At 35.2% G+C, this 13,606-nt stretch overlaps 1 protein-coding gene across 23 annotated transcripts in view; it reads right to left on the reverse strand.

The window, feature by feature from the left end:
* PPFIA2 (PTPRF interacting protein alpha 2) overlaps positions 1–13,606 on the reverse strand; it is a 469,116-nt gene that overhangs the window by 39,791 nt on the left and 415,719 nt on the right. For 13 of the 23 annotated variants that reach the window (XM_038558539.1, XM_038558538.1, XM_038558548.1 and 10 more), the window contains one exon: positions 3,044–3,052. The exons of the other annotated variants lie outside the window; for them this stretch is intronic. In XM_038558539.1, the coding sequence (XP_038414467.1) occupies positions 3,044–3,052 (9 nt within the window). The remainder of the gene's footprint in view (positions 1–3,043; positions 3,053–13,606) is intronic. 23 annotated transcript variants of the gene reach the window in all.

Consider the following 13,606-nt stretch of genomic DNA (forward strand, 5'->3'; position numbering starts at 1 on the left):
ATCTACTTCTTAACAGTGTAGGCTTGAGAATAACCTCCCTTACATAATGCTAGCAGTAAATCTACTTTCATTTCACACCATTATTAATTGTTACATTAAAATTCAGTAGTCAGGAGGGTAAAGTAGGAAATGATCTCCTCAAATTTCAAACAGATGATAGACTATAACTCTATCATTCAGAAATCTAGACTTGTCGATCAATTCTATGGAAATCAACATTACATATTTGAGGAACTGTTTGAAATTCTGGTCAGCAAATATGAACAAAATGTGGTGCCACCCACATTTTTTTCTAACATGTGCAAGCTGAAAATGTATATCTTAATTAACATAATTATTCTAAACAGAAATGTCAAAATCCCAATCAGCTGCTTCAGAACTTTGATTGCCTAAATATACATATTTAACTCCATAAATTAAGAGTTTTGAATTCAACATTAACAAGGTTGACTTGATTTTAAAAGCACAGCATACTGTGATTTTGTGTGTGTGCAAGGGTATGTGTGTTTGTATATCATAATATGGCACATTTTCACATGAAGTGCATATAAAAGTCCATTATGCATCTAAGTAGTGTTTTATTTAGATTCCAAGAACACATGCTAGGTTGTTTGGAGTTGAAATAGTTTGACTACATTAAAACTGAAGCTTATTCATATTGAAGCTTTTTTTCTTCAAGCTGCTCTGAAATGGAGGGCATAGTCTCAGAAATTTACTTTATTTGTGAATTTGAATTGGGATTTACATAATTTCTTTCCTCACTTTATTTTGAATTTAATCAGTTTCGAAACCATTAAAAAGATATAAACGCACGCACACATGCATGCACATCCAACATGTGATGGGGCAATACAATTACCCTATTATTGAAAACTAAAGGAACTTGTATTACTTTTCATGAAACAATTTCACTTTTGAAAGACTCTGTGGTCTGTTTTCTCTAGTCACTTTCTGATAGTAAATTGGGGACTTACTGGAGGAACACTGGTAATTTTCAGGTTATTTGGATACCATTTAGACTAGATTACCTTAGTGCCTCATCTAATTTTCAGCCCTCTTTAACTCAGATTTTTTTTTTTTTTTAAGATTTTATTTATTTATTCATGAGTGACACAGAGAGGCAGAGACACAGGCAGAGGGAGAAGCAGGCTCCATGCAGGGAGCCCTACATGGGACTCCACCCCGGGTCTCCAGGATCAGGCCCTAGACTGAAGGTGGCGCTAAACCACTGAGCCGCCGGGGCTGCCCAAGATTTTGAAGTTTATAGTTTCATGTTTCTGAAGTTAGACATATTTCCTCATACTCTTATGAGGTGCAGGAAGTTGACAGTAGTATCAGTAAATACGGAGAACATGTCAGTCCCTCAAGGGTATGCAACAAATGGGAAAATTGGTGCTTAAATTCTTATCTTCTGTTTCTTTATTCAATGATTGATCTTTCCATCTCAAATCTTCTGTTTTCACTATATTTGTACTCTCCTCCTGACACTTTAACTTCCAAAGCTTGCCTTTATCAATTCTACTAGAGAAATGATTTTGAGGTCCTAAAATGTTAAGTTCTAGTAGCACGTATGTACAAGATGACAAGAATCTGAATTTTAGAATGAAGACAATTACATCAGTTTCTTGAAGCCCATAAATGACAATGCATCATCCATTTATTACTTTCAGTATTTCATTCAAAAAGTGATAGGGAAATGAAGTTTTATTTATTGGGATTATTTTCCTCATGAAATTTAAAAGTCATTAGAAAATAGAAGACCGGTATTACATGATGACACAAAAAACACTGTCTTAAATCTAATGTCTAGAATATTCATTATTTTCCAAAGTAAGAGCTTGAAACTTTGGCTAGCATAGTTGAACAGTACCCTAACCTCAGCTTGCCTTGCATTTTAAAGAACACTTACTAGAGCTTTCCTTAATATCATAAATTTCCTAACAGAAGTAAAATCTTCATTGTTAAATAATTAGTAGTAGTAACTATAACTTAAAATTAGAGTGGGAAAGTAAGACAAATATAAGCCATAGTAATGAACTAAGCAATATTACAAAGTTCATGACCTTGTATTGATATATGAAATATCCATATAGCAAATTAGGGGCACTCTCCGTAGTTTCCTGTATAACAGCATCTCAATGGAACCCATTTATTTACCCATTATGTGTGTGTGTGTGTATATATATACATATATACATATATATATATATATATACACACACACACATTGCTTTAAGTTTAAAAGGAGTAACTCTCAAACTAATGTGTTTTTTAAAGCTCGCCATGTTACTCGTGCAAAAGTTTACACCAATGTAAATGTTTTATAAATGTTGTAAATAATTTGTTTTGCTTTACAGCCCAAGTTGTCTTAGGAATAGATTAATAACATGTTTTAATTTTCGTTCAAAGAGCAGGATTGAGTAGTTTGGATTTTTAAAGCTCTGAAAATTAACCAATAGTATAGGAAATAATGCAAAGAACACGCAAAACTAAAGGAATCAACCAAAACCAAGGATTTCTTTGGAATCTAATCTGGGTACAAAAGTCCCAGTAGGGAAGTTCCAGCATTTAAGTCTCTTTGTTTAAGGACAGTTCTAGTAGTTAACATAGAAGTTTGTGTCTGGAAGAGAATGCAAGTGGAGCACCATGAAGCATGAGGGAACACACAGGAGGACCCAATCATGCAGGAGAGTCCAAAGTACAGAAGTGGCCTATGACTTAAGCCTCCCTGAGTGCCACGCTAACTCCTAGAGAATGACTTGAGAAGTAAGGAAATGATGTCTGGAATGCCTTTTGACATGCGCCTGACAGAACTGAAGAAGTGGAAGTGCCTGCAAGGCCACCATCATTCATTGGAGTATGAACATTTCTCTGAACCAATGATTCCTTTACGGTGTAGAAATGAATACACTTCACAATTTTCATTTGAGGTCAGAGGCAGTGCAGCTTGTGTTAAAACTGAAAAGAGAAATACTAAAGATAAAAGAAAAAAAGGATGGTGCTGAAAATAAACATGTTCAGCAGCCATTGTCATTCAACTTACCCAGATGTGCTTTTCATGAGATGGAGAAGGATGGATGGAAAAGAAAAGCACACAAATGTTAATGGATACATTTCAGTCCAAAGAAAGCCATGGAATAAAACAAGAGCATCATTTCAGATGTGCAAAAGCTCAGATATGAGAAAGACATGGAACCTTTTTTTTTTTTTTTTTTTTTTTAAATTTCACCGTGACATACATACTCACTGCGTCCAAAAGCATGATCAGGTTAGGGCAGCTCTAATTGTTGACTAGTAAGTCTGTCTCTTGAAAATGAGCCACTCTGAAACATGCATGACCACATTTTTCCCAGCCTCTAGTATACCCCGGAAGAAGCCAGGCACTTTATTAAAGAACATTCTTTGCCTCAGGCCACTCCTGTTGTTTCACAAATGAAAGTGATAACTTACAAAATAGTGCTCAGATTCTCATACAACCTTACACGCTTACTGTTGAGCTGAAGAAAAGTTCAGTAGACCCCTGGAGATACAGCAGCTGAAGAGAGCACTAGTTAGAGGGTGAGAATATCTGGGTGCTAGTTCTCAGACGTGACTTGGACATAATTACTAACAGGTTCTAATTTTCGATCTCCTTACCTTAAACTGGGCCAAGAAGAAATTTTACATTCCAGGCCCATAATTTTAATATTCTAACAAATGTCACAATAATAACTATTATTGTTTTTATAAAGATGGATTTGCCAGCTTTCAGAACATGAGAAAGTCTAAACGAATTCTATCACTCTACTCCCCTTGCTACACTACTTCTTCTTCCTCTGTCTGAACTGGCAAAAGAAATGTCATTTGTGCCAATTGAGTCTCTTTCAATAGGAACATTTATTTAGACAGATGTTTATAAATGTTGCTTTCCTTGAGGAAAAAAGCAAACTAGATTGGTTCACCAATACTATCACAATCATCATAAAACAACATCGATTTAAATGTAGCTTTTGAGGTAGCCCACTTGCTCCCTGGATATAGTAGTGGCACTGGGAAAATATGGAATTTAAATAATTCAACAAAAAGCCATGAGAATATTATTTTAAAATTTCTATACAAGCATAATAGACTAGTTTTTAGAAAAAAGAAAACTTTTACTACAACTCATAAAATATATTAAATACAACAAAGTATGAAGCAGAAATTCACAACTCCGAAATTAGGCAACTTATAGAGTTTCTTTTTTATTGCTCAATCATTATAAAGAAAAGGTTGACGTGCAATGGAACACCCTGTACGTGCCTCATCTAAACGCATTCATTCAGAGAAACCATGTGTTATTTTATTAGATAGGCCTTTCAGAGAATGCATATTCTTTGACCTTAACTCCAGAGCAGCTGTGGGGAAGCTATTTAAATTTTCACAAGAACAAAAACATAAATGTCCATTCACATTGGCACTACAATGTTCTAAGAAATTTGAGGCATATTTTTTACATCACACATGCAACAGAAAGAAAATTAAAACCCAAAGAGACTCCTTCTAAGTGGTTAAAATGACTTTCCTGTCAACATACCTGTGAACTCTGATGAGCTCTTAAGAAAAGGCAATTTCTGAGCTTTCCAGGAAAATTGCCAGAAGTACTTGGGACCAGTTACTCCCATGGACAAAATCATCTTTCGCAGCCTACCAGCTATCTAGGAAATGCCCTCCACTAAAACAAGTTGATTAAATCTGCACACAGTGGAATATTAATAGTCCTCACATCCTCATTTGTCATTTTCAAAAACCGAAAGCTTATACCAAGAAAAATACCTTAAATAAAAATGTAAGAGAAATTATGAAAATAAACAGGAAACACAGATATAAAGGAGACATTCAAAAAGTACTGCTTAAAGTTCTAATGTAGGTTATCGGTTTTTATAAGCTGTCTGATTTCTCAGTTTTTATGCATTTTCTTGTTCTCCATAGTCAATTAATTTAAAGCAATAGTGAGCAGTTATGTCACTTTATAATATTAAATATTTCAGCTCATGACTTAAAAAAAGTTCTGCAAAGGACAAAGAGCTAGAGTCATAAATGACTCTGATATATGATGTGGGATTATACTACAAATTTATGTCAGAGGGAATATATATTTGCAGAGTTTTTCATCTAGATACAGTATTTAATTTTTCTTCTTTCTATATTCTTTCCTACGAGCAGTTATTTATAAAACACATAACACCTTTATCCTTTTTTTCTCTTCACTCCAGATTGTCAAGGTTACAATAATACCAAGACAAACTCTGTGAAAAAATAAATGTTCTTCAGTTAAAGACCACTATGAGTAACAGGCAAATAACAAGTTTCAATTGACATAGAGAAAGAACAGGTTTTAAGTTACCATTTAATGAATAAGATCCAATCCAATTATTGGCATGTTTTCCTTGGGAACATCAGCATACATCCAGACACAAGGAGACATTACCAGCTAGTATATGTCATATTCCAAAATGGGTGCCTGAAACTTTTCAACGGTCTCCCTTCAATCTTCTAGATCTCTTATTAAATGAATGGGCCTTTGCCTGTTTACAAACTAGTCAACTTTGAATGTTAAAACTTCACAGGATAAGTAACTCACAACACGAGCTTCAATGTGCTTGCCTCTTGCTTCTTAAAGTTCAAGTTGGTGACTCAGATTTTAGAATCAGTTATTGACACCAGATTGGGAAGTGGATGGGTAGTAACGTGGAAAAGGGGAATAAAGTAAGGATTCTTCTTAACAGGTGAAACCTGAGAATGTGTAAGTGCTGGCAGCCAAAACACAGAAGAGGGAAGAATTGAAGGAAGTCAGCACAACTTGACTGAGAAACTGGGAAGAGGTGGGCTCAGGTAAGAAGAGTTTCCTAGTTTCCTCTAGTGAAATAGGAGAGGAACTAGTGTTAGGGCATATTTGGCAGCAAATAATTCAGGGCACCTTGATGGTTCCTTTTTTCTCTCCCTCCCAGGCAGACTGAGCTCATCTGCAGAAGATGCGGGCTTGAGGACAGTGGGGGTCTCTAATGAAAGCTGCAGAGTAGAAACAAGATCTGTAAGACAAACATACTGCAGTTACTGGGCACTGCTGAGTTCCCAATTGAAGCTGGCTCAACTTGTGCTATGATGTTCTCCAGGAGCACAGAAGTGTTCAAACGCAGACATGAAGAAAGAAAATTCATTGGGGGCTGCGAGTATGACACGTGGATACAATCAAATGAAAGAGGAGCAAAAGCGTTTAGGAATTTTTGAGTGTGTTGAAATTATGCACATGGAATCTAAGCTAAATAGGAAGCAAGGAGGGAAGAGAAAGGGGCTAGTGTGCTGAGAAAGGATAGAAGTGTAAAAAAATTGATAGCAGAAGAAGTCGATAAAGCAAAGCTGAAAGAAGACTGTTTAGGAAAGAATAATATGCTTGAATTGGTAATAAATAGAAATTTTGGAGTAGGAGTGATTTGGAGGTGATGAGAAGATACAGACTATGACCATGGAAGGTATCTGACCTGGAGTAGAGAATGGCATTGGAAGTGATGAAGCCATGACATGGACAAGTTAAGTTGTGGACAGGTGATCTATGTGGATATAAGAGCACCCCGAAGGTGACGGAAAGGCTCACTTTACATATAAAGACATGAGATACAGGTAAAAAAAAATGGACACACACATATCTAGTGATCTTTACAAATGAAAGGAAATGTTTTCAGTATGGTTTCAGAAGTTTTCAGTATGGTTCATCATCACAGTACTTCAGAATTAAATGTTTGTTAAAGTTAATACTGATTTCCAATAGTTTAAGTTTGAGATTCTTGAGACTCTTACACAGAGGTTAGGAAATCTTTATTCTTCTAATTTGCCCAGCAAAACTAACCCAGTCAGGCCCATGATTAAAGTTTTGATTATGTAAAATATGAAACAAAGACATTTAATTGTAGTTTTGTATACACATGTGCATAAAGTATACATATACGCATACATAATTTTTAGTGGAAATCTTTTGGCATAAACTATTTTTTGAATAAAACTCTAGCAATAAGATATGGATAACCACTGTCCTCCTTAGGAATGTAGAAGCAAGGAAGAGAATCTTGCTTGATGGGTGGCTAATTTTTAAATAACTGCAGGAAGGGAGGGCATCTTCAAAGACCTTATGAAAAACCTATGGAGAGCCAATATAAGATCTTATATTTGTGGGAAAAAAATGGAGAGAATTCTTTCCAGATTAAGACACCAGCATCATATTTAAATCTAATTAGTGACTTTTTTTTTCTTTTAGAAAAGGGAGTTAATTATCCTTGCTCTTTGATACCGACTTTGTAAGTTTTATTGGAATGAATAGCCTAAGATTGATTTAAGCACGTTTAAATTTCTTACATAGCTTATTTATAAGAGATAATCACTATTCTTATATCAAACTTTGAGATATGTGCTGCTAATTATATATAAAAAAGAAATCTTATAACACAGCTACATCTTATGCTTTGAAACTATATTCCCCTCCCAGTCTTTAAAAAAAAAAAAAAAGGTGTTTGGTTTGAATATATTTGTTGCTCATGTTGAAAGATGGGATAGGGTCAGATGAGAAACTATTCTCTAGAAAAAAATATGCTACTCTTTTTAGAGTATACAGAGAGTGAGGAGTTCTTTTTTGACTCCTTATATAAAGCATCCAAGATTATATAGGATATTCAAGGTCCAGCTGACAACTACATGCTTTAAATTGCAGCTTTACCCTGAGATCCCAAATAATTTAGAGGAAAGCTGAGCCAGTAGGTCCAGCCTCTTGTATAGCACAGGGCCTGGAAAGCTAGGTTTCCTCACAGGCAGAGGAAAACAGCAGCAGCTACCTCGAAGGCTTTGTGAAAATTGAAAGAGATAAAAAAAAAGAAAAAAAAAAAAGAAAAATTTTTTTTTTTTAAAAAAAGAAAATTGAAAGAGATAATGCATCTAAAACGTGTAGAATGGCACCTAGAATATTGTAACTGCTCAATGTGATTATCAGTTACTGCATAGATAATAGATAATTATTATCATTACTATATGAAGACTGAGGAGGAAAATGGAACAGAATATATGCACATGGGGAGAGAGGAGTAATTATCAACAAGAAATAGATATTTAGTATATTAAGACCATACATGCAACATGGGAAGTAGAGAGAGATAAAGCTGGTCAGATAAATAGGGACCAGGGGATGCAGGGATTTATGAGCCATCTAAAGGCATCTGGAATTTATCCTAAGGAAGCTAAGTAGTAACTGAGGGATTGTAGGCAGGTTCAGAAACATAATTTAGAGCGATCTCTTTAGCTGAAGGGTGAAGAATGGATTACAGGAAGGCGAGAATGGGACATGGTTTAACTATGATGGTCTGAAAGGGAAAGAAGAAAACCAATCCAGCTGAGAGATTTCAAAGACCTATTGTATGGATAGTAGAGAGAGGTGCATGGAGAAGGAAGCCCAAGGGCAAAGAGGAAGCCCAGGTTCCTCGTTTAGTCATCTGGATAGAAGTCACTGCCCTAATTCCTGTTCTTTTCTCAGATTTTCACGTTTAGAGTTCTTTCCCCACGCAGCTTCTATCCGTGCATTCAGTTATTTGGAAAACATGTTTTGAGTACCTGCGATATGCCAGGCACTGCGATGTTAAAAAATAAATGAATAGAATTTGAAAAGCTTAGGTTCTCCTGAGTCCTGTTCTCTGAATTACATAGAGAATCACAGAATTCCAGGGTAGAGACAATTTGAAGAGCATGATTCAATCTGTCGTATAATTTGAATCCCCCGTATAGTACTTCTGCATCATACACATACTTGGCAGGTCTATATTGGACATAATCATGAGGAACAACTCTCCTTCCAGGTGGTCAATTCTTTCTTCTCGGATATGTGATTGCTAACAGTTCTCACTTAGACGTGGCTCAAATTTATCTGTAATCACCTCTGACTTTTGGCCCAAGGTCTTATCACAAGGATACTGGTCGTATTCCTCGGAAGAGACGCTGGTTTGAATATAACCCTTTAAGTGTATTTCCCAGGAATTAACACAATATCCAGCTATGATCTGTGCAGTGTGTAGAATTTGGGCCCTATCAATTTTTTTGATGGATATTGGAAATATCATTGCCTTCCTTGCTAACTTGTCTTTTCTTACAGAAACAGCTTTCTTAGGAGTTGCAGTTAAGATCTCCCGATACATACACACACACCATATCCTCCTATACACAAGTAACAAGTAAGTTTAGTCATGAAATTGGATGTAGAATTACATAAACACCCTTATTAAATTTTATCTTATTAGATCTGGATCTCTATGTAAAGGTCTTCCTTAAATAAAATAATTTATCTGAAACCATAACTATGTCTTCTAGCTTCAGTCCTCCACAAATCTGATGCTCTTACTTAAATCACTTGTCAAAGTGCTGAGTCGGCCACCTTCTAGTTCACTCAGCCATCACCAGGTCTTTTGTTCAGCCCCTTTGATTACAATAGTTCTATCAGACATAAATCCATTTTGTTAGTTTCAACCCAATTTTATATTTAGAAGTATCATTTAAAAAGTAAATGAAATACCTTGCTGAACTCAATAAATGGTGTTTTTATAGCATTTTTCCTCCTCTACATATCTAGAAAATGTTTGAAAAGTTTAAGGGCACGGCTTGCTTATTTATTTATTTATTTATTTATTTATTTATTTATTTATAAATATTTTATTTTTAAGTAATCTCTAGACCTAATGTGGGGCTCGAACTCAAAACCCTGAGATCAAGTTGCATGCTCTACCGACTGAGCCAGCCAGGTGCCCCTCACAGTTTATTTTTAAAGGACTCCATTTCCTCTTGGTCATTCATAATCTCCTTTCTTATTGATCAAAAATAATCTATATTGGGCAGCCAGGTGGCTCAGGAGTTTAGTGCCGCCTTCGGCCCAGGGTGTGATCCTGGAGACGTGGGGATTGAGTCCCACGTCAGGCTTCCTGTATGGAGCCTGCTTCTCCCTCTGCCTGTGTCTCTGCCTGTGTCTCTCATGAATAAACAAATAAAATCTTTAAAAAAAAGACCTATGTTATGCATTTATTTTGGAAACTAACAATGAAGTAACCACTTTAGCTTGGAGAACAACTTTTAAATAAGAATATTAGGTGGTTTTAAGTTTGTAGCACTTTTTTTTATTGTGTTCAAAACCTAGTAATTTAGAGAAGTGATCATGATCTTGATATACTTACATGCAATAATTTGTTTTCATGTTTGTCTGTTTATAAACACTTTAAAAAATGGAACTGTGTAATTTGAAAATCAGTAGTTTCTAACAGTCTTTGTGACATAATAGGCATTAAGTGAATGAATTAAAAATTACCATTTGCATATTCCATTAATCCAGGATATACTTCAATCAAGACAAATGATATGGACTTATTTAGAAAAAGCCATTCCTCTAGTACATGTAACTATCTTAAGTTTTAATCTCCTATTACTAATTCTTATTTTATCTTTCCATATAAAAAATGTTTCTCCTGGGCAGAAAATATGGAGACTATACAGGCTTCTGTTCTACTTAGTCTAATCGTTAACATTGCACTGTAAGCTCAAAACAGCAGCCCTATTCATCCTGAATTCTTTTCCTTCCTCCAAAAGGATAAAGTATATCTAAATATAGATATTTTTAAAACACTCTGATTTTCCCTAGTTTTTTTTTTCCTAAAAATCTTCAATGCATTTTTGTCTTTACCTTTGGATATTATCATTTCTTTAGGTTTAGAGAATTTTTACAATTGTCCACAGTTGGAGCTAGACAGGGCTACTACATATGATTGATTGGATGGCAAGGCAGTGATAGTTCTAGCTCAGGGCAGGCACAGAAGACATGCTTGCGAAGTTTCAGGTAGGATATTGGGACATTCTCCCAGAGAAATACTGAGAACATTAGGATTGGGTTCTGAAATATTCTGCTTTATTAGATCCTTTTGAGTTGAGTCCCCAGCGTGTTCTCCTGTAATCAGGTCTGTATTAAATGAACCTTTGACTATAACTGATTGATCCAAGTACAAATATCTGTTTCACACTGAGCCAGTCATGCTTTCCCTTAGGAATTTAACATTTGGAATGGAATGAAACAGAAAATATGAGCTCTTGACAACACTCTAGAGAAATATTTCATAATCTCTTATTGTTGAAATTGTGGAGTTGTCCTGCCTCTGTTGTTTCTGAAATCTCTGAGATACTCTAATATCCTACCCATGAATTCCCCCTTTTGCTTTATCTAGTCAGATTCAATTCTTACAGCACGCTTACAAAATAGATTTTTGTGGAGGAAGCAAAGACATTTACCTTCCGTATGTATAGCATTACTTAGATGGGCAAATGTATTCAAAGCTTCTAACACACGTCTTACAAATTAACCCCTGGAATACAACTCATTTATAAGTTTAACTTGCCACACAGACACTTAATAAATATTTATTAAATGAATGAATGTTGTGGAATTTCTGTGCTACCTTTCATAATGAATATTTTCAGTGATATTTATTTTATTTAGAGATATGCAAACTCTGAACCTTCCAAATGCCAAAGATTAAAAGTGCAGAGTCTCAAAACACATTAAAGATTATGCACTGAGGAAGACCCTTAGGATTGCAATGGAAATAAATTAGCTAAATCTATAGAGCTTCACTTTCATGTCTTTGAAGTTCTAACATAAAGATTCATTGGTAGTGATTAACTACGACTACCATGTTCCAAGGATAAAACCACTTCTCTGGAGGATGCTGCTGATAGCTGAGTTGGAATGTTAATTTTGTTTTAATGATGTTGAAAAATTGATTTCAAATCCATATTCATTTAGCAGTGCTATCCATTTGGAAGAATATAGTATAACTAACATGATAATAATAACACATTACAGATATTATAACTAAAGATTGAAAATGATAGATTAGTATGTTAATATTTATATGGTATTTTTCAATTTAAGTCTCAAGATACAAAAGATTTTGTATGCATACATGTTTCTTTTCTTTTTTTTAGATTTCACTTATTTATTTGAGAGAGAGAGAGTGGAGAGAGCACAAGTAGGGGGACAGGCGGAGGGAGAAGCAGACTGCCCACTGAATGGGGAACCTGATGCGGGCTCTATCCCAGAACCCTGGGGTCCGGACCTGAGCCAAAGGCAGACGCTTAACCGACTGAGCTACCCATGCTCAGTTTCAATAAAAAATTATATAGTGTAAAAATGCAGTAGGAAAATTAGCAGATAAAAATTAAGATGCAGATTTCAGAATTTATATTTCTGGAGATACGTGACCATTCACAGGATTTTGTCAATTTTAATATGGTCACTACCAATCAAGGACTGTCATGAGAGACCTGTGTATTACTATGAAACAACAATTTCATCTTTAATCATAAAAGTAAGCTTCTTGGAATTAAAGTTGAGCATAGAAATGGAAAAAATTTTAAGTCAATACATATAAACAGTCAGACTAGCAAGTCAGATTGCAAGTATAAAGTAGAAAAATGAAACAAAAAATACTTGAAGAGAAATAGTTATGATATTTCTGAACTCCAAAGATAAAGAGAAAAATCTTAAACTTTCAGAGAGAGAGAGAGAAGGAATCTTACATGTTATATACAAAAGAATGACAATTGATATTGGATATAACTAGAAGCAAGAAGAATAGTACCTTTAAGGTTTTGAGGGAAAATTACTTTGAACCAATAGTTTTATGCTTTTAGCAATTATAAACTAATTTAGATGTAAAATATATTTCCAGATCTTTAAAAACTCAGAGAGATGGCCACACACCCTAGCATTTCATTTCTGGAGATGGTGATATGGGAAATTGTTAGCTTTGTGTATTCCAGGTAAATAAAGGCAAGAAATATGATGAGATATTAATACATTTAACATTGATACTTTGAAAGTTCTTTTAGATGCTTAAGACAAAATTTCGGGATCCCTGGGTGGCACAGCGGTTTAGCGCCTGCCTTTGGCCCGGGGCGTGATCCTGGAGACCCAGAATCGAATCCCACGTCGGGCTCCCGGTGCATGGAGCCTGCTTCTCCCTCTGCCTGTGTCTCTGCCTCTCTCTCTCTCTCTCTCTCTTTGTGACTATCATAAATAAAAATTAAAAAAAATTTAAAAAAAGACAAAATTTCATTTCCTCCCTTGTGAGCTATTTTTTAAACAAATTAATTAATTAATTAATTAATTTATTTATTTATTTATTTATCAGTGAGTGAGTGACTGAGTGAGAGATTGGAAGAGAAAGTGAGAGCAGTGAGAGAGCATGAGCAGGGGGAGAGACAGAGGGGAAGGGGGATGAAAAGGGAAAGAATCTCAGCACTGACCCTAAGCAGGGCTTGATCTCATGACCTTGAGTCATAGTCCTTGATTCTAGAGAGACACATTTACAGAATCATAATATTGTAGATGCTATTTTTAAGGAGAGGTGGGGATTATACTTATACTTGTGCACTTTGGAAGCCTGTGACAATCTAGCTCTTTCTATGTCATATAAATATTTCTAGTTCTGGGCTTCAGCTTTAGGAAACCTCCTCTTTTTTTTTTTTTTTTACCACATTTGTAAGTCATATTCTAACAGCTTGATTGGTAATAAAG

Source organism: Canis lupus, chromosome 15, assembly GCF_011100685.1.
Source record: "Canis lupus familiaris isolate Mischka breed German Shepherd chromosome 15, alternate assembly UU_Cfam_GSD_1.0, whole genome shotgun sequence".
In the NCBI taxonomy this organism is placed as follows: domain Eukaryota; kingdom Metazoa; phylum Chordata; class Mammalia; order Carnivora; family Canidae; genus Canis; species Canis lupus.